The 20,570-nt window shown below is 34.8% G+C and overlaps 1 protein-coding gene across 7 annotated transcripts; it reads left to right on the top strand.

Moving 5' to 3' along the window:
* Window positions 1-2,266: 2,266 nt before the first annotated feature.
* LOC131047347 (uncharacterized) lies at window positions 2,267-18,365 on the top strand. Of its 7 annotated transcripts, none has more exons than XR_009106114.2 (10): window positions 3,766-4,740; window positions 4,925-5,044; window positions 9,272-9,440; window positions 9,693-10,378; window positions 10,474-10,706; window positions 10,807-10,959; window positions 11,066-11,466; window positions 11,575-11,983; window positions 17,475-17,594; window positions 18,031-18,365. XR_009106114.2 is itself a non-coding variant. In XM_057981218.1 (10 exons), exons 4-9 carry the CDS (start codon window positions 9,747-9,749, stop codon window positions 12,652-12,654), a joined length of 2,391 nt encoding a protein of 796 aa, XP_057837201.1. In that variant the 5' UTR covers window positions 3,766-4,740; window positions 4,925-5,044; window positions 9,272-9,440; window positions 9,693-9,746; the 3' UTR covers window positions 17,475-17,597. The 7 variants fall into 7 exon arrangements, 6 of the variants coding, with proteins under 6 accessions (XP_057837207.1, XP_059069136.1, XP_057837201.1 ...); XM_057981218.1 differs by lacking the exon at window positions 18,031-18,365 and adding an exon at window positions 12,092-12,654 and having other exon boundaries at window positions 17,475-17,597; XM_059213153.1 differs by lacking the exons at window positions 9,272-9,440; window positions 9,693-10,378; window positions 18,031-18,365 and adding exons at window positions 2,268-3,427; window positions 12,092-12,654 and having other exon boundaries at window positions 4,543-4,740; window positions 17,475-17,597.
* Window positions 18,366-20,570: the final 2,205 nt, after the last annotated feature.

Here is a 20,570-nt window from a genome sequence, read left to right as displayed (position 1 = left end):
CACTGATATTATCACCTCTCATTTTGCCTCAATTTTTTTGTTTCTTCCTCTCAAACCACTTCACACTTTCATGATTTTCTAGCTATCCTTAGACATAAAGATCACCATCATCTCCTTTGCCACTAAACATATTTCTCCCAAAAGAGATTGCAAACTTCTTATCGTCCATTCTTTGCCTAATGTTTTCATTCTTTCCTCTTTAAGTTTCTTCCTACATCTAATGAAATTTGTCTATCCTTTAATCTTGAAGTATATACATAGCTTGTTTTTAAGCTTTCCTTCAGACAAAATATTGATGGATGTCATCAAAGGTTGTGGAGTGCACCTTTACTTCTGCCAATTACTTTTTCTCAAAAGATCATAAACCATTTTTAATGAATCTAGTTTTGAGAATATCCCACCTACCAAGGTAGTTTCTATACCCCCCTACCCTTTTTTAGTTTCCAACCATTGTCCATGCTTGGTCCTCCCACTCGCCTTCTTCCACAATTGTCTATGTATACCTCCTTACTTGTTATGCCAATATCACACATTATTTTTTAATACAATTAAAGCATACATACTAGATAGCTAAGGGGAAGGATGTCATGTCTTATTAATGGCATGACAACCACCCTTTTCTCTTGTGCCATCACTAGTTAATGTGAATTATAGGAGATCATCCAACTTTCCTCTCCCTTTCTTGTACATTCATTTCTTTTTTATTATTTTATTTTAATTAATATTTTGTCCCCATAATGCTCAAGTTAAAGGGGCCTAATGTAGGATGTGACAAGACCATTGACTTCTTTTTTTCACTAACAATCAAACTTTATAACAAATGTGATAAGATCACAAGCACACAAAATAAAGAAGGTAATATAAGAATACAACTGATGTACTAAATATAAAAGTAAAATACTTTCTTAAATCTATAAATGATTAAAAGTAACTAAAAATAATATCCTAAATTGGTGCTGCATAAGCAACCAAGTTGCAAGACAAGTTATAAACATGAGTAAAGTTGAATCTTCATCTAAAAAGAGAGCATGATTGGGGGTGGTAGGTGGGGGTGGTGAGATGTTGTACAATGAAGGTGAACAATATGAAGATACAATGGCAGCTAGTATCATAATGGGTTGTAGTCAAGGAAATTTTCTAGGCATTTCAAAGTCGCCATCTATATCAAAAATGAAAAGAGGGTGCGAGCAAGATGAAGATGCAATTCAAGTCAGAGTCATAGGTAGTCATGGTCAAGAAAATCACATGCAATAAAGTATTCAAATCTTATATCTAGATTTAGTCAATTTAGAAATTAAAATTTCAAAGAACTCATACAAACAAATGACTTTTCACGAGGAGAGAATTTGAAGATGACGATGAGGAAGGTGATAAATATTGAAATAGAAAATGATGGTGGTTCTTATATGTGGGAAAAGGGGTTTTAATTGAATAAAATGAATTTATTCTATTAAATAGTCAAAGAGGTATAGTGAATTTAATTGAGTAATTTACTTAATTAAATAGAGGAATACAGTATATTAATTAAATTGGATTCAATTAAATAGAGGAATGAACATAAAATATTCATTTAGGAATATGGTCATTTTTATACGTCTACAGTTCTAAAGAAGAAAATGAAGACGAGAAGCATGGCTTGCTCTTTGTATACGAAAACATAATCATAAAAAATATTTGTCCAATTTTTTTATGTGTATTGAAAGGTCCATCTAAATTTTTATTTATATAGTATATACCCAAGTGAATTAATAATGAAAGGAATTCCTCAATTTATAATTTTTTTAACAATGAATAAGATATGTAATTATTTATGAGCAAGAAAATGTTGGGGCTGAATCTATTTTAGAATTTTTTTTTTTGGTTGAATCTATTTTGAATACATTAATACCAGTAAACATTTGAGTAAACCAAGTTTGAGATCTTGAATAGACATTCAAAGTGGTCCTTATCCTCAAACCCATCACTATGTGAATAAACTAATATATCTTATGTTACAAGTGAAAGCTATCTTATCCTTACGATCCTAAACATTGTACTCTGATTCTTTTGATTTCCAACTAGTTAGATCGCATAAACATGTTACAATGACAACTAATTTTATATGGTTTTTTAAAAACCAATCATAAAGTGTGATAGAACTTTGGAATTTCAATCGATCATAAATCTGGATTGATGATATCGAATAAAAAATTTAGATATTTAAGATTTTCAAAACTTGTTTTGGCGCTCCATGAACCTAAGATGACATCCTCAACCTATTTTGTTAATATCCTGCAATCAGGACGTTCCATGAAGACATATTTCTTTTAGGCATTTTGTCAAACAGTTCACGTGCCTTGTCGAAGCTAACACATTTTGCATACATGACTGCCAGGGGAGTTGCAACTACAACATATGACAGAGCTCCTCTTTCATTTATGCGGTGATGGATGTCCATACCCTGTTCTAAAGCTCCCATTTTCACACAGGTTGGGTTGATGATATCGACAAAGGTTGTGGAGTCTGGGTTTACATCCACCAATCACATTTGGTTGAGATTTTCAAAATCCTATTCAACAAATACATTTTATGCATATCCTGGAATCATAGCTTGGATAATACCACATTTCTTTGAGGCGTCTGGTCAAACAGTTCATTCACCGTGTCTATGTTTCCACATTTTGCATACATGTCTACCATAGTATTTCCAGCTGCTTTGATGGATACCGATAACCTGTTCCAAAACTCCTATTTTGGCAGAGGCGAGTAGTATGAAAACCTGGAAAATAAAATTGATTAAAATCGATTGGCATGAAAACCTATTGCATCGACTGCATCGTGAGGATATCCATGTCTTATATCTGTTGCAAAAAACCCATTTGCATAAAGCAAGTAGGGATGTAGATCTTTGCAACTGGTAAAAATCTTTCATGATAGCCGCAAGACAAATGGGAGTGCCCGCTTTATTTAATGCGAAAATGCTTTCAAATTTTTGAGTGGGATCGGTGTTCAAATTCAAAGTTAACGACAACTCTTATTTGGATGAGATGGACGTCAGGGAATGGAAGTTAGACGAAATAAACGGTGGAAACAAAAAAATCCGTAAACAGAAATGTTCTGAACAGGAAATCTCCGTTGAGTGGCCCGACCACCTAAGCAGTCAACGCTGAGAGTGCACCGGTTAAGCCCGACCCTTCAAAAAACCCGCGTCTGTGGAAGACCTGTTTTCTATCAGTGGCCTAATTACAGAGGCCGAGTATTATGGAGTTTCAAGCACTCTGAAGTCAGCCATCGCGGCTCTGCCACTTGACGAACTCAGCATGAAGGATAAATCCATGCTTCTTCTCAGCGGGTGTGATTTCCCCTTTGCTCGGTTAGCTAACAGAGAAGACGGCTCTGTGATTGTCTCACACGACAACAAAACCTTTGTCTACGATTGGGCGCTCAGGTGAATACATTTGAGTTTTGAAAAGTGGACGAATATTAATTAGAGAAAAAATAAATACATAGAAGAGATAGAGCTATTATACTGGCATCTTTTTATTTAAGTAGTTTGAATTGTGGAAAATCCATCAATTGTATTTCAATTTCAATAGTAGAAATTTTCAATTTTCTTTTTTTTTTTCAAAATTTATTGTGTGTTAAATTTCTTTTCTTTTTCCAGTTTTTCCTATTTGGAAATCTCTTTGTCCCTCCCTTCTTCTCACCCTATCTCTTTATATCTTCCACTTTCTTCCATTTTCTTCTTATATTTTTCCCTATCTCTTTTTCTTTTTCTTTTCGCCCTCTCTCTTCCATGCCTCTATATCTCTATCTCTATTTGTATGCTTCTTTGTTTATTTGACTCTCTCTCTCTCCCTTTTTATATCTCTTACATCTTTATATATCTATCATTTTATCTCACCATCCATCTCTCCCTTTCCCTCTTTTCTGTACTCTTTCCCTCTATCTCCTTCTATTCACCATCTCTTTTACTCCTCTTCTTCATAAAACTTTATATCTATATTTATTTACCCCCTCTTTCTCTTTCCATATTTCTTCTATCTCTCTCTACCCCTATATCTCTCCCTCTTGATCTCTTATATAACAAATGTTTAAAAAAAAAACATTGACATTGCACACATCCTCCGTGGTGCAATGGCTGTAATTAAGTATTGCATATATTAATTACTACTATCCTGGTGTTCATAGACTCATAATTAACCTCGTTAGGGTTTCATGAGGTGGGTTGCATACAATAATAAAAGGATCATTAATATCGATAAAAAGCGTATCAGCTAGAGTCTGTAACCTCTATTAAATTTGCCTCGACTTTTAGGGGTTTGCCTGCGAGCTAAAATAGCTTGCGTTTGTTTGTATGTCCTGTTTGCCTATTTCCATCGCTTGCGTCCTTTGATCGTTTCTTATGCGGCCTCCTTCTGAATGAAATTGGTAATGGCGGTTATGACAAGAGAGCTATGAAATCTTGGATGTATGAAGCCAATTTCTATTTTTATGCTTCACGAACTAGTTTAACCTTTAACTATTTCTCAATGGCTGCTAACCCTTAGTGGTTTTTACCAGTGGCATTGTGTTATTTCTTTTAACTAAGAAGGGGCGAGCCTTCAAGCAATTAGTACTACTAGTTTCAAGCTGTTTCACCGCTCGCTACCTATGGCAATTCAAACCCTTTCATTTTAAGGCAATGGCTGTTAACCCTCCATTCCTTTTACAATCGGCATTGGAGATATTTTGCAGCTTAAGTAAATGTCGCTTTCCAAGGTATTTTCTTATAGGCTTACTTTTTTGTAATTTTATTTTTGAAGTATAATGCATATCGCAGAGACGTAAAATTATTTAGTCTCACCATTGTTTTTTTTTTCCCATTTTGGGAAATTTTTGTCCTTGAAACATACATTATCTTTGTATATAATTTTTTATTTAATTTAATTTAAAATTTCAACAGAACACATCACAGCAAGGGCCACAATTGCGACATTTTTGGGTGTTGTTAACGGTGTGTTGATACTATAAAGAGCAGAAACTCTGATAAAAGCATGACTGGCTCAGCGTACATGATTGACAGGTAAGGATTTTATGAATCTTTGCGTAGGCTATGAAGCTTGTCAGTGTCTAAACAAATTCATCTTTTATGCCATTCATCACTCATGCTGTGCGTTTATCATTATACATATTCTCAATACATCTCTTGACTAAAATGAGGATTGCATTCTATTTATGCACTTGATTTCAGAATATGTTGAAGCACATTAATGTCTGAGTAAACAATATTTGTTGTAGTTAGTGGGCATTCTTAAATTTAGTCACCAAATTAAAATGTCTTTGCAAATTTAGACATTAGCAGCCTCCTCCCCTGGTTTATTTTTCGCTGATTCGTCATTCACAAGTGACTTTTAATTCCACAATCCTTAGAGCATGCAATTTGTTATTCTTTTGGATTATGTAATGAGGGTTGGTGAGAGGGCCCCAACTTTTACAACTAGTAGGGCTACTAATTTTTATGCGATGCTTACAATACTGTTACTTGTGTTCCTACAGCTTGTATGTCTACAGTTTGAATGTCACACCTCCGTCTCCCCTTCTTTCTTTATTTGTAGCATCGACTTTCATCTTCTCTATTTTTTGCTTCTATAGCTTGAATTTTTTATCCTTAAATCGTCTCCTACACCTTTTTCCTCCTTTCACTCCTCCATTACCTGCAGGCTTAAGATGTCTGTGGGGAAATCAGATAAAACCTTTTAGGGGGGCATAAAAGCGGATTGTAAGAGACTCTTTCTGTGTCTTGCAATGGAAAACAACACTAGGAGAAGAAATCTGGAGGATTAGAGATCACGAGACAAATGCCACAGAAAAATCTTCTTTGCAGTTTAGAGAGACTTCTTCTTTGCAGTTACAGAAACCTGATATTTAAGGATAGAACTGCCAATCATTTCTAGAATTGCTTCTATAAGGATGTTGAATTATTGCACATTGAAGCAAAAGAAGAGATGTTAGCTCCATTTGTCTTTGGGAAGATGATCCCTCGAATATGGCACCCCTCTGTTTTTTGAAGTAACAGACATGCGGTTTCAGAAACTAAAATAATATTATCGAAAGTACCAAATTGGACTAGATTCCTAACCAAGTAACCAACCATATGAGAGAATGTATCCATTTAGAAAACCAAGCTGTTTGTCACTTATTCAACACATTCTTAAAAAAAATTAGTCATTTGTGTCATGCCAATCTCTTTTCTTGTGATGTTTGGTCGTTATTTGGGAAGGTGATCCCTCGAGTGTGGCACCCCTCTGTTTTTTTAAGTAACAGACATGCGGTTTCAGAAAATAAAATAATATCATCGAAAGTACCAAATTGGACTAGATTCCTAACCAAGTAACTAGCCATGTGAGAGAATGTATTCATTTAGAAAACCAAGCTGTTTGTCACTTATTCAACATATTCTTAAAAAAAATTAGTTATTTGTGTCATGCCAATCCCTTGCCTTGTGACGTTTGGTTGTTAAAGTACAAGAGCCAGTGGCCCAGTATAATGGCACAAAACTGTGAAGAAATATACTTTAAACAATGAAAATGATCCGATCTCTACTAGTCACTTTGTGAAAATAGCTTTGGCAACCATTGTTTTTACAGCTTCAACAGTAGGTGCTATGCATTCAGTACTAAATAAATTCTGTCAGGAAAATTTTCACAAAAATAACCTCAAGAGCAATGAAAACAAAATAAATAAAAACCGCAAACCGCCAAATGAATGTAAAATTCATTTTTCAGTTCAAAATATCTCCATGTGAAGAAACAAATAAGGATCTAACACTAGGTATTGCAATGGTATCATATATGAATGTAATGTCCCTTACTAGTAATATAAGTATAAATATGTCTGCCTGGAATAAAGGTAGAAAAAATAAATCAGAAATGAAATCATTGCTCATATAAAAAGAAAAATCACATTAAAACATACAGAAATTACTTTTTTACAGATTATACAGATGCAGCGGAAACAAGATTTATTCAATTGTAATCTATATGGTTTATAACATTTTTGTCTTTAATAACCATAGTTGGTAGCACAGGGAATGATCCGGTTAGCCCATCCATCCCACTCTGGATCCAAAGGTAGTCATTATGCCCCTTTGGCTTACTATTAGTGGTGTGGGTCTTATCCCCGTAATTCATTCCTTGACTCACCCTAAAATTATTAAACCAAGGAAGTTTCAGATTGTAGAGGGGCTTGTTACTGGCCAGTCCCAGGCCCAGTAGCAGTCATATGCCCTACTGGCCTACTGATCTTACATGGATCAGTAGGTGGACAACTGAGACAGACTTATCCTCCTCTCCCAACCACTCTGCCTTCCCGGGATTTTTAGTAAATTACTGAATAGATTCATTGTTATTGACATAAGATTCTACAGTATGTTTTAGTTTCTGATTTGTAAAATAATCTGTCAGTATTACAGCAGTTCGTTTTATCCAAATTATGTATAATTTTATGGTTATTATACCCTGTGAACAGAAAACGTAATCACTAAGGAGTTCGCTTATGCCATTAGTGGTTTAACTTTATTAGTAATCTACTTATGTATATCATAATATATCAGATGTACTGTGAAAGATTGCCAATTCCTTAGCATAACATTATTCATACTTATTACTATTGTAACTGCTTATACCTATCAGATTGTGACTGTTTGTAATCATAAATACACATATGACATTAAGTTTAATTAATAGATATGCACAGCTCTATCGAATCATATAAATAGTTATAGTTTAACGTATTATGCAAGTTGAATGGTGGATATTTACTGGTTAATTCCAGAACACGTGAATCTGGAATTGATGCAAATTACCGTTGCATATTATAACCATGAATCTAAATACTGTGCAAGTTACAAGTCAGCTTGAAACGTTAAAATTGATCGGCATATTTTCTGAGTACCTGGGATGATTGTCTTGCCGTCTGATGAATCAAAACTGCGATTGGTTTCACCCCCGCAATATTCGATTCTTTTTACTTTTCTGGGTATCTTCCCCCAATTCCCCAAAACCCGATATATATATATTCCTTCTTAAATCGTATTAGAAAGTCACAACTAGTCAGAAAGATGCATGTCTTCCTACGATCGTGACTTTTGTCTTAAACACCATAATTAGTAATCGATGCCTAAAGTATTAGTCATCGTATATAATAAACTTCAAAGTTATATGGTCATTAAATTAAGAATAATGATTAATTGAATTAGCTTTGTCATCATTAAATTAATCAATTTAATAAAAGATTAATTTTTAAAAATAATCTAAAATCTGGAACAGAGATCGTATTACATAGATGTTAACATTCTGTACATTTATCATGGGACATGACAATGAAAACAGCCACAGATAAAACCACAGAACCAATGCTTTGATTTTATAGATAACAACAGAATTGTTTTAGAATGGAGTAAAACGCAACAATAAGTGATCTGGCACTGTACAAATTCCCAAAGTGATTTAGAAAAAAATCACTGCAATCATGGCAAGTGATTTATCTCAAGATTGTGCACAAATCGTGTCATGCTCTCAATGATGCCGATGAGAAAAATGGGCAGAGTCTGCGGGAAAAATATTACAAAGCCCTACCAAAGCAGTAAGCTTCTGCTTCAATCTTTTCACAATCTTTTTGCAACAAACGGAAAGTAGATCTAAAAATATTGAGGTTTTAAAGCTATTAGTTTCTTGAGCTTGAGACAAGCGTTTGCAGCCTTTTAAACTAAAATATTGGTTGCGAGTTGAAATTTGTTTGCGTTTCAATTGTGTGAAGTTGTTTTTCCCAGCATGAGAGCACTTTCCGGGTGAAAGCTGCTACAAATTATAGCCTATTGGTTAATCAAAACATTCCCTCAAAATGAGAACAAAACCAAACTGCAATTTAGAACATATAAGGTGCAGATTCATTTCAAAGAGTGCATGTAAGCTGTCCTATACAATACGTTTATAGTTTGACAAGAGATTTGAATATATATATATATGTGTGTGTGTGTGTTTGTGTATGTATATATAAACCAGAGAAATGAAAATCGCCATGACTCGCCTAAACTCGGCGAGTCCGAGTCCGAGCCATGCTCGCCGAGTCTCTGGGACTCGGACTCGGACTCGTCAAACTCGGCGAGTCTCAAGCCCCAAACTCGGCCGGTGTCTAGCTTAAAAGAAGATCCCAAAAAAATTAGTTTTAAATGCTTTTTCAAATCCGTTTTTTTTGTTAATTATCTCCTATCCCTAACAGTGAACTTCATTTCATTCACTTGCAAAAATAGGAGTATAGTGAGTTGGGAAGAAAAACAAGGGTGCATAGAAGAAAAACCAGCAAGGAGGAAGCTCAAGTTATCTTCAATTTGTCACATTGGAGCTGCATTGTGTTTGGATTTGATGCATCAAGAGTTGGATAGGAAGAGTTTGCAGCTCATTTCAAGCTTGTTGTAAGAGGTAAGATTGTTTTTTTGAAGATTATTTTGTCACTTGTATGCAAAAATTCCATTTTCTATTCATTTATTTTGATAGTTTTACATTTTTTTCCAAAATCTTTTGTATGTTTGTATGTAGCATGTAGTATGTAGTTGTACTATGTAGGGTTTGTAATTTTTATTTTTTTTTAAAAGTAGGGTTTGACAAACCCTACTTTAGTTTTTTTGAATGTATGTATTAATTTTATTTTGTATTTGTAATGTTTTATTGCAGCAAACTTCACTTTATTATTTGCCTCAACTTCAAGTTTCACAAAACTATCTTAAAATGTCTACTTCAGCTTCTAGACTCCTCATTAGAAAGGACCATGCTTGGAAATATCATGAGGATTTTCCAGGGCAAAGAAAGGGGCAAACAAAATGTACATTTTGCAAAACAATATTCCATGGAGGTATATATAGACTGAAATACCATATTGCTGGTGTGCGTGGACATGATGCCGAACCATGCCTAAAAGCACTTCCTGAGGCCGTACGTGAATGTTATGTAATTGTTGAGGAAATTGAAAGGAAAAAGAAACAAAAGGAGGATCGAGCGGCCATTGGGAGAGAGGCAAATTTAGGAAGAGGGACACAGTTAGGTTGTGTTGGAGGCCTTTCTTCCTTACCTTCATATCGTCCCACTCAGTTTGCTACTGCTGGTGCTTCCGCTTCTACTTCTATAAGTGGCAGTGCCACCGCCACTTCTCATGCTCCTAGCACTAGTAGTTGTAGTGGGAGTGTTAGCATTGGACCTAGGATTCGTAAATCTAGGTTGGATTCCTTCTTTGTGCCTCACACTACTCCTGGGTCCCAACAGTCGCTTGAGGGCATGGGTTGGAACAAGGAGGTCCATGATGCTGCTAAAATGGCAGTTGGTAGGTTTTGGACCTACAGCAGCATTCCATTCTTTGCAGCCAGGTGAATGTTTTATAACTTTTATGTTTGATTGTTTTAATTTTTATACTTATCTCATTGAATTTTTATACTTATCTCATTGAGTTTATTTGTGGCAGGTCTCCTTATTGGCAAGAAATGGTTGATGCCCTTACCATATGCGGGGCGGGGTTCAAAGCCCCTAGTGAGAGTGATTTGAGCGGACCCATTTTGTCTCAAATGGTGGATGATGTGAAGAAGGATTTAGATGAACAACGCCAGATATGGAGCACTAAAGGTTGCACCATCATGATTGATGGTTGGATGGATAGGAGAAATAGAACTCTCCTTAATTTTCTTGTTTCTTCCGCAGGTGATTGATTAATTTTAGTTTCATATAGTCTTTAATTTTTTATTTTTTATCTAATGGTTTATTGAATGATCATTGACCTAGCTTTATTTTTTTATTTCAGGGGGCACCGTTTTCGTCAAGTCCATTGATGCCTCCGCCCATTGCAAGAATGCCACCTACCTATGTGAGCAGATAGAGGAGGTGATTGATGAGGTGGGTGAGGAGAACGTGGTACAGGTGGTAACCGACAATGCAGCAAATTATGTTGCTGCGGGTAAACTTTTGATTACAAACTAATTTTGTTTGCAAATTAATTACTATCTTGTATCTTGTACCTCCATTAATTACAATTTACAATGCAACAAATTATGTTGCTGCAGGTAGACTATTGATGGAGAGGCACCCATCTATAGTTTGGACTCCATGTGCTGCTCATTGCATTGACCTCATGTTGGAGGATATTGGAAAAATCCCATGGGTCAAGAGATGTGTAGAAAGGGCAAGAAATGTGTGCAAATTTGTATATAATCACTCATGGGTGTTGGCTCTTATGAGACAATACACAGAGCAGAAGGAGTTAACTCGTCCAAGAATCACAAGATTTGCCACAAATTTCCTCACATTGCAGTCCATGGTTAGGTCTAAGTCTGCCTTGAGACGTATGATTGTTGGTGAGGAGTGGTATTCCTCATCCTATGCTACCACCCCTGCAGGGAAAGATATGGCAGACTGCATTTTTGATGAGCAAGACTTTTGGGTCCCTTGTGATGAGATAGTGAAGGTAATTTTTTTATAAATTCTACAATTTAACTTCATGTTTTATAACTTATTATATGCATTCTCTTATTTGCTCATTTTTCTAAATTACACAATATTTTCAATTTTGCAGTTTGTTAAGCCCTTGGTGGTTTTGTTGCGAGTTGCGGATGGAGAAAAGCCCGCAATGGGCTATATATATGAGGGCATGGATAGGGCGAAGGAGGGCATCAAATTTGTCTATGGAGGAGATGAGAGTAAGTATGGTCCCATTTGGGAGATCATTGATAGGAGATGGCATCATCAGCTTCATAGGCCCATCCATGTAGCAGCCTATTATCTGAATCCGGCATTTCGTTTTATCCCTTCTTTCAAGGCTGATGTGAAGGTCCTTAATGGGCTATACTCAATCATGGAGAAGATGGGACTTGCTGGTACTACTCAGATAGAGCTTATTCGAGAGCTACAGTTGTTCTCAGATGCACAAGGGGAGATCTTCTCTCGTCCTGTTGCCAAAGACGGTAGGACAACTATGATGCCAGGTAAAAATAAATTGCAAGGCTTAATTTTAGTTTTATTGTATATTGTAACTTGTTAAATGGGTTCATGAGTGAGACTGATTTTATTTATTTTTCTCATTTCAAACTCAGCTCATTGGTGGAGCTTTTTTGGCCCAACGACACCAAATATTCAGAAGTTGGCCATTCGCATCTTGAGCCAACCATGCAGTGCATCAGGTTGTGAGCGCAATTGGAGTATGTTTGAGCACATACACTCCAAGAGGTGCGATAGATTATCTGTGGAGAAGATGAATGATCTTGTCTTTGTTCACTACAACCTTCGCCTGAGAATGAGAAAGAATGCATTAGTTGACATCTTCTCTCCTATCATTCTAGATGAGGTTGATCTTGAAGCAGAATGGGCCAATGAGAGTCAGACAGATCCTGAGATTCCTCTAGCTGTCTTTAGTGATGATGACATTGATTGGATCGACCAGGTAGATATAGAGGCCGAGGCTATAGCCATGGCAGAGGAGGAGCAAAGAGCACGAGTAGAGACAGGAAATACTGAGAGTGACACAACGGTTCCTGATGTTGGTGAGCATGGCATGGTGTCACGGGGAGCGACTATGGCTGCTAAATCATCCAGGACCTACCTTAAACGCCTTCGCAGGGGGCCAGGGCGAGAGGGTGCACGCTCCTTTGAGCCATAGGTTTGTAGTTGTATATACCTTTGGTATTTGTATGAAACATTTGATGATGATCATATGATGACATGGATTTTTTATTCCATGAGTTTTGTAATATTGTATACATTTGACAATATTTATATATCTATGTTTGTTATTTTCTTCAGCTACAATTTGTGTTTATGCTTATGTGATTGATGTATACTTGTGTATGTAATCAAATGAGCCGAGTTTGATGATGTTATTGTGTCTTTAAGGTGTATTCAATAAAGGGTGCCTGAAACAAGTTTTAAATCTTTAAAAATCTCTAAATTTCTTGAGTTTTTCACTTTCCCGAGTTTGGAGCCGAGTCTGGCGTCGAGTCCCGAGTCTGGAGCCGAGTCTGCCTTGCCGAGTCCGAGCTGAGTCTGAGTCCCGTTTCTTTGATATAAACACACGTATGTGTATATATATGTATACATATATACATGTGTATATATCTATATGTATGTACATATATATATATATATTGTACATATATACGCGTTTGTATATATATACGCCCTTGTATATATGTAGTCTAGTGCTTTAGTTCATCAAAGGTATTTTTGAGATAGATGTACATTTTAATGGAATGGGTTTGTTTTGATTCATATGGGAAGTAGAGGAATAGTGTTGTAGAAACAGTTTTTAAGAAATTGATGTCAAAAGCTTTCTTTTGACAATATATGTGTGTGGATGTATATACATACACAAAGTGTATATATCTATATGTATGTACATATTATACATATGCATGTATATATATATATATATATATATATATATATATATATATATATACCTTGTATATATGTAGTTTTGTGCCCTAGTTTATCAAAGGAATTTTTGAGATAGACGTACATTTTAATGGAACGGGTTTGTTTTGATTCATATGGGAAGTAGAGGAATAGTTTTTGTAGAAACTGTTTTTAAGAAATTGATGTTAGAATCTTTCTTTTGACAATAGGATTAATTGTCAAGCCACTTTTAAGACTGAAGGAGATTTTAAGCATACAGTTTAAGTTGTTAGAAGAAGGTTTCTTCCATCAATTTCTTGAAAACAATTTCTAGAACTCTATTCCTTGCTTCTTTTATGCATCAAAACAGATCTGTTCCATTAATATGTATGCCTGTCTCAAAAATCTCTCTAATGATGTTGAACTGGGGTACTTGACGACACACACACACATTAATATAGATATGTACATATGTTTTAATGTCCCCGCTTTGAAATAGAATTTAATAATAAATAATAATAATAAAATAATAATATTAAAAATTAAATTAAAAATATAAAAGAATATATTTAAATATTTAATTATAAGTTAATGAATGGTCAAAAGACATGAAATGAAAAGTTGTGATTCCCTCAAACATGAGATATAAAAGGGAGAAGAGAACTTCATTTGAAGGCGTAGATAATTTGGGAATCAGAAGTGCTGATCTGACTTAAATAAGAAGTGGAGATCTGATTGTGAAAGGTTGTGTCCCTTTCAAAGGGCAGAAATAATGAAGACTTGCACTTTCAAAGGCTGCTGATGGCAAAAGGGTGTGTCTCTTGCCAAAGGGCATACATGATGAAGAGGTGTGACCTCTCCCTCACATTGAGAGATATAAAGGAAAGTAATTTCCAAGCATCCAAGGAGATCACCATCAATCAGATCAGATCAGATCTGTTATTAAGTTACAGGCAGTAACATCTTTGTTCTTGGTGGTATGCCTGGGGATGTGCTGAATATGTATGCATAATGTATGAAGCCTGATAATGTTCCTATCCAGAATTTAGTAGTAATATAAATATAGACTGCAATATGTATGACAGTCATACTTCATTTCATATACATTCATAGTACATGAAAGACTATTATACATAGCCCATTCCTAATCTTCTGCTAATGCCTTTGGAGGATGGGAGTGATTTGTGTGTAGGGAAAGGAAGTCTAAATCCTCACAAGTCAGGCAATCCCGAGATGGGGTAAGGACAGGTACACCGGAAACCTTGAGGGAGTAATCCCAAGATGGGATAAGGGCCTGCATCTGGAAACCCTGAGGGAGCCTGCTTGTTGATTGGTCTCTAAGCACTCTAGCACAATAATTTTCCCTTGTCAGTTTGGGTTAGAGAAGTAACAGGGATAAGACCTTGATATATAGGGTTTTGGAATTGTATTATTAAGAAGCAAACATTTAAATTAAGATGTTATAATATTTAATGATGCATTTAATAATATAGATTAATTGTTGATAAACAGCCTACCTCGAAGTAGGGGACATTACATATATACACCTGTACATATGTATATATATGTACATATATATAAATATATACATATACACATGTATGTATATATCTATGCATACATATGTATATATCTATACGTACATGTGTATATTTATATATATGTATATATCTATATGCGTGTGTGTATATATGTAGAGTAGTGTTTGTGATTCATTTGTATGTCTCATGCAATTCAGGTTATTAGGAAGGCATTTTGAACAAATCCAGTTTGAACATATACTGGAATGATGGCATTTGATGAGACAACAGTTCTTGAGGTATTTTACCAAATAGTTCATATTGCTTCCACAATTGTTGATACGGCTTTAGAAACTTTCAAGCAAATGCAATTGGCAGGTGTAAAGCCAAATACCACAACCTTTCTCAGTATTGTCCTGCCTATGTCAAATTTGGAGCTTTGGATCAGGGCATGGACATCTATCAGAAGCATAAAGAATGCAAGTGCCCTGGTAGATATGGTGCATATCGTGCAATCATTCCATGAGATGACATTTCTTTTGAGGCATCTTGTCAAACAGTTCATGTGCGTTGTCTATGCTTCCCTATTTTGCATACGTTTCTGCTAGGGCAGTTGCAACGACATCTGAAAAAAGCTGTCTAGAAGGCGTCCATGCACTCTGAGCTATCTAGAATGGATTTACATCTTATATTGCCTGGTAATTGGTAAAACACAGGTACATATATCCCAAGCTGTCTAGAATGAATATGCATCCATTTTTTTTCCTTATGGTCTCTATCATTCCGACGATGGATCACGGAATGTGATCCGAAACATTGATGCAAAAATTCTCACACAATCATATCCAGAAGCATACACCATTTTTTCTATATATTGCTTGATAATTGACACACGCATATATATCTACACATATATGAAGAGAATTTATGGGTGCATGTGCATATGTATATATATGCATGTGTATATTTGTATACATACGTACATGTATATACATATACATATAGTATATGTATATACATATTCACACCTCCACACACATACATATAAAATACATATAAAGAGGGGAAGAAAGTTTGTGGGTAAAGTAGCAATATTAAAGACTGAACCCCGAACCCTAAATCATACACAGCCATATGCTTCTCAAATTAAAGCCCATGCATAGCTGATGCATGGGAGCATAAATATGTGTAGGTGTGATTGTGTCTACATGCACATGTGCGTGTCCTATGCTTCACTCATGAATGAATGTGCATGGATACACATGCCAAGTATTCTTTTATATAGATATGTTGGCTAAACTTGATGGCTGTTGTATTTATGCGTTTTTGCCCTAAAATACTAAATATTTTTTTGAAAGACTCTTCACATGTACAGGGGAAGAGCACCAGTTACTGCCCATGATCCAATTATCGTTCACTTCTTGCTCACCCAACCCTCAATTACCAACTATTAGTATTACTAACTTTAAAGAATCCAAAAAAATTGATAACTAAAAGCCCATTGATAAATTTCACATGTACCAATAGTCATCCAGTAGTTAGAATTTTTGAACTTTAACTGGAGGAGTTGTGCAACTTTATTGGTACCCATAGCGCATGACTACTGGGGCATTTTATACATACGTATTGGCCATTTTTAGGTGGTTGTAGTGCACATTTATTGGGGCATTTTTAAGTAGGTATCGGTTGACACTTTGAAATGACCACTTCTAAATCCAATGTACCATTTAAGATTTGTGGGTTTATGAAGTTGGCTATAATGACTGCTGGTATGCTTCTCCTGGAGATATTTTTTGCAGATTTCATAATATTCTAAATTATGAAATCTGTAAGTATATATATATAGCGTATGATGTTTTCTTCTTTAATTTTCTTTAATCATTGTATTCTTTAGCTGAACGGCTTAAATCACACACACAAAGCTTTGACTTCTAGGCCTAATTGTGTTAAACACTCATAGTTGACTGACATTCTCTAGGCTTGATATGTTATTATGAAATCTGCTAAAAATATATAGCGTATAATGTTTTCTTCTTTAATTTTCTTTAATCATTGTATTCCTTAGCTGAACGGCTTAAATCACACACACAAAGCTTTGACTTCCAGGCTTAATTGTGTTAAACACTCAGAGTTGACTGACATTCTCTAGGCTTAATATGTTGCTTAGTGTGTATGGTAATCAATAACTGACGCACAAAATTCTTTTTTAATCATCATATTAATTAAGTAAAAATTTATGCAGAAATTCTCACTTAATGATCTCAAAATATGATGAATTTTCTTTGAAGTTTCCTACTGCTTCATGTTTGAGGTAGTCGTATGTCTGCTAATTCACTGAGATCTATTCAGATTCATGTCCGTTGATCATAGATGAAATTCTGTTGAAATATCTATACAAAATGAATGTCTGGTTCTCTGTGCTATTCCTTTTGAAAAGTTCGTTTCTCTCCAAGAATTTGAATACTTCATTTTAATTATGCTTTTGAATGGTTTTCTTAAAGGAAGTTTTTGTTTGGACACTGTCAAAGCGAGCCTAACATTCTCATCATCCTATGATATATTGCAGGTTACTTTACCTCTAAAGGCAAATTTGCCTAGGTATCTTACCATATTGAGAAAATTGGTCCAATTTCTGTATTGGATTGCCCATGTGGTGGGTTGAGCCTTGCACCATCGTATTTTGGAGGTACATTTTATCCCTTAAGAAAATTGTACTATCTATTGCATTGGATTAAATACATCTTGCTTTGTTGTCAAATTAGTTGCTCCATTATAGAGTATGTATGCTTGTATATGGCCTTGCCTTTGGTGATGCTTGCAGCTGCATTGTCAATCCTTAGTTCCAGTATGGCTGTTACTATAGTTATGAAGTTAGCTTTAACACGTTAAGGGAAATAGGCTTGTCCTAGGTTTAAGTTCTCTGTGACCAGTTTGAGGTCTGTCTGTAGCCTCTTTTTTCTAAGGAGAAGGTTGGATGGATCGATATGCTATATGAGTTGACGGGTTATACAGTCTACTAAACTTGATAAGATTCTAGTAAGAGAAAATTCAAGAATCATGGGCATTTTTTATCTTTCTTCTTTTTGCCAGATGGAATGAGTATTAATTCTGTATTCCCGCAGGTAATTCTAAAGCATGACCTTACAAGCCTTTGAACAAGTAGAGGACACTCAATTATACATCATTCATTTTCTCCGTCTATATGCTGGGGAGTGTAGAGAAGAAAATCTGGCAACAGTGGTTTGTACAAAGTGCCTAGTTGTAGTTGAGGATAATATCTTTTAGGATAAGAACTTTGGCATTATTCAAACATATTTTCATATTTTTTCACTTGTTAATAATACTACGTGGTTTGCAAAATCCAAACTTATTACATTAATGGTTTTAAAAAGAATGAAAACAAAGCCACGTGTAAATGGGATGTTCTGATATAAAGTTTAGAATGAAAACATTTTTATGTTCGAGTGTTTCAAATTTTTAGTACAACTAAGAAAAAAATGATTTTCTGTAAAAACAGTGCCACTTTTGATAAAAAGTGGATCCAACATCTTGCACATAATTTTTAAGTAGTTGCTTCATGAAATAAAAAGTTATAATTGCAAATTGCCCAAATCTCCTTCCTAAGACCTTTTTTTGGACATCAAAGAAGCTATTAAAAGACCATTAACCTAGATTGAGAATGATGTGCTTAATATGAAGCTATTTAAAACTTTATTAAACCATTTATCCATTATATTGGTGATTATTTTGTATATTGTATTACCTAAATTGCAAGTTGTTCAAATTTAAATTACTTGGCGATCCTTTGAGATTCCTTGAAGTAGCTTTAGCTTTCAATGAACTTAATACTTATATAATGATGAGAAAAAAGAAGAGTAAAGGGGGTCTCCTTTTTAAGACCTCTTTTGGATGCAAAGAAGCTATTAAAATACCATTAACCAAGATTGAGAATAATGTGTCCAATATGAAGCTGTTTAAAACCTTATTGAATCATTTATCCATTGTATTGGAGATTATTTTATATATTGTATTACCTAAAGAGATAGGCCTAAGACCACCAAAGTCTTTGGGTTCCTCATCTTAGGAATTAGAATAAAGTAGAGTTCTTACATTTCAATGTATTTTCTCATCTCCTCTTGCAATTTTATGACTCTTCTCAAAGATCTAATTACACAATGTGCTTCTAAAAGAAGCCAACCTAGTTTGAGCTTTTCTTTGCTCCGTACTTGAGAAGGTTTTCACCTCAATTTCATCCACTAAGAGGGAATAAATTTTTTTTAAAGAAAACAAGGAAATAATTTTTCTTTCAATTTTTATTAGAACAACTAATATTTCATCTCATTAACAACCTCAATTGTTTGAAGTAGATTTTGAAATAATCTCACACTTACCATAATTGTCTCTACCTCACTTATCTATTGATCAAGGGTGGATGACATTATCAATATTATTCATATTTCTTCTTATGTTAGTTGAAAATTGGAAGTACTTTGTATTGCAATTACCTTTTAGCTATTTGACCCTAGTTTTTTAGAGAAAACAAACTAACCTTGCCCTAAGAAAATAATTCAGCTCATTCCATCTCTCTTTTTTAAGTAAGATATTTCCCACCACCCTACTATTCCAATCTTTGACTTTGCTTTTCACTAGCCTTAACCTCAACTACAAGATGAAGCTTTAAGAAGCTTTAATCTCTTATTTAAATTACTCTACAAGACATGTTTCAAATTGTGGATTAACAAACTTGAAAAATAAATCTAAATTGTGGATTATCAAACCAAAAAATAAATCCATTTTCAATGGGTTTCCTTCCATCTTGATATCCCTATAAAACTCTAGAAATCAACTAATCAATGGATCCCCCAAAATGATCCACCTTGACATTGAGAGCAGTTAGATTCAACGCGGAAACATAAGGAAACAATTGAGTATGCTTCTAATATTTTCTTTTCTCTATCCTTAACTTCAACTACAAGATGAAGCTTACCTTTAATCTCTTATTTACACCACTCTAGAAGACATGCTTCAAATTGTGGATTATCAAACCAAAAAAATAAATCCATTTTGAATTGGGCTTCCCTCCATCTTGATATCCCTATAAAACTCTAGAAATCAACTAATCATTGGATCCCGAAAATGATTCACCTTGACATTAAGAGTAGTGTGGTGAATTGGCCCTCCTTAAATTCAATGTCCTAAAGAAAGAGATTTGAGCATTGTTCCTTAAATCCCCTGGATAAGCTTAGAAGAGTACCTTCTTTATCATCAGGGCTTAAAATTGCATTGTAATTTTCCCAACAACCCAATTAACACCATCATATTTGGAAAAAGACTCAATCATTTCTTACTACATTAGTTCTCAATTATAATCTTTATTAGAGCTATACATGATAAAGTAGACGAGCTTAGTGCCAACATGAACATTTACGAAGAACTTACGAAGAATATATGAATCTCTTTCTATTATAGAGAACAACCACATCCCCTACCTCCCCTTTGCATCTATTGTAGATAAATCACTTTCTCTTAAACATATATTTGCCTTCCTAAAGTCTTCTCTATTAACCTTTTTCTCCTATGAAAAAACAAAATATCTATAAGATATGCCACCTTTGCCTTACTAGCAAGCATCCATCCTTCGCCATTTGCCTTTTGATGCACC

Source organism: Cryptomeria japonica, chromosome 10, assembly GCF_030272615.1.
Source record: "Cryptomeria japonica chromosome 10, Sugi_1.0, whole genome shotgun sequence".
Taxonomy (NCBI): Eukaryota; Viridiplantae; Streptophyta; class Pinopsida; order Cupressales; family Cupressaceae; genus Cryptomeria; species Cryptomeria japonica.
The sequence above is the reverse complement of the archived record's forward strand: the minus strand, read 5'-3'. Positions and strand labels throughout refer to the sequence as shown.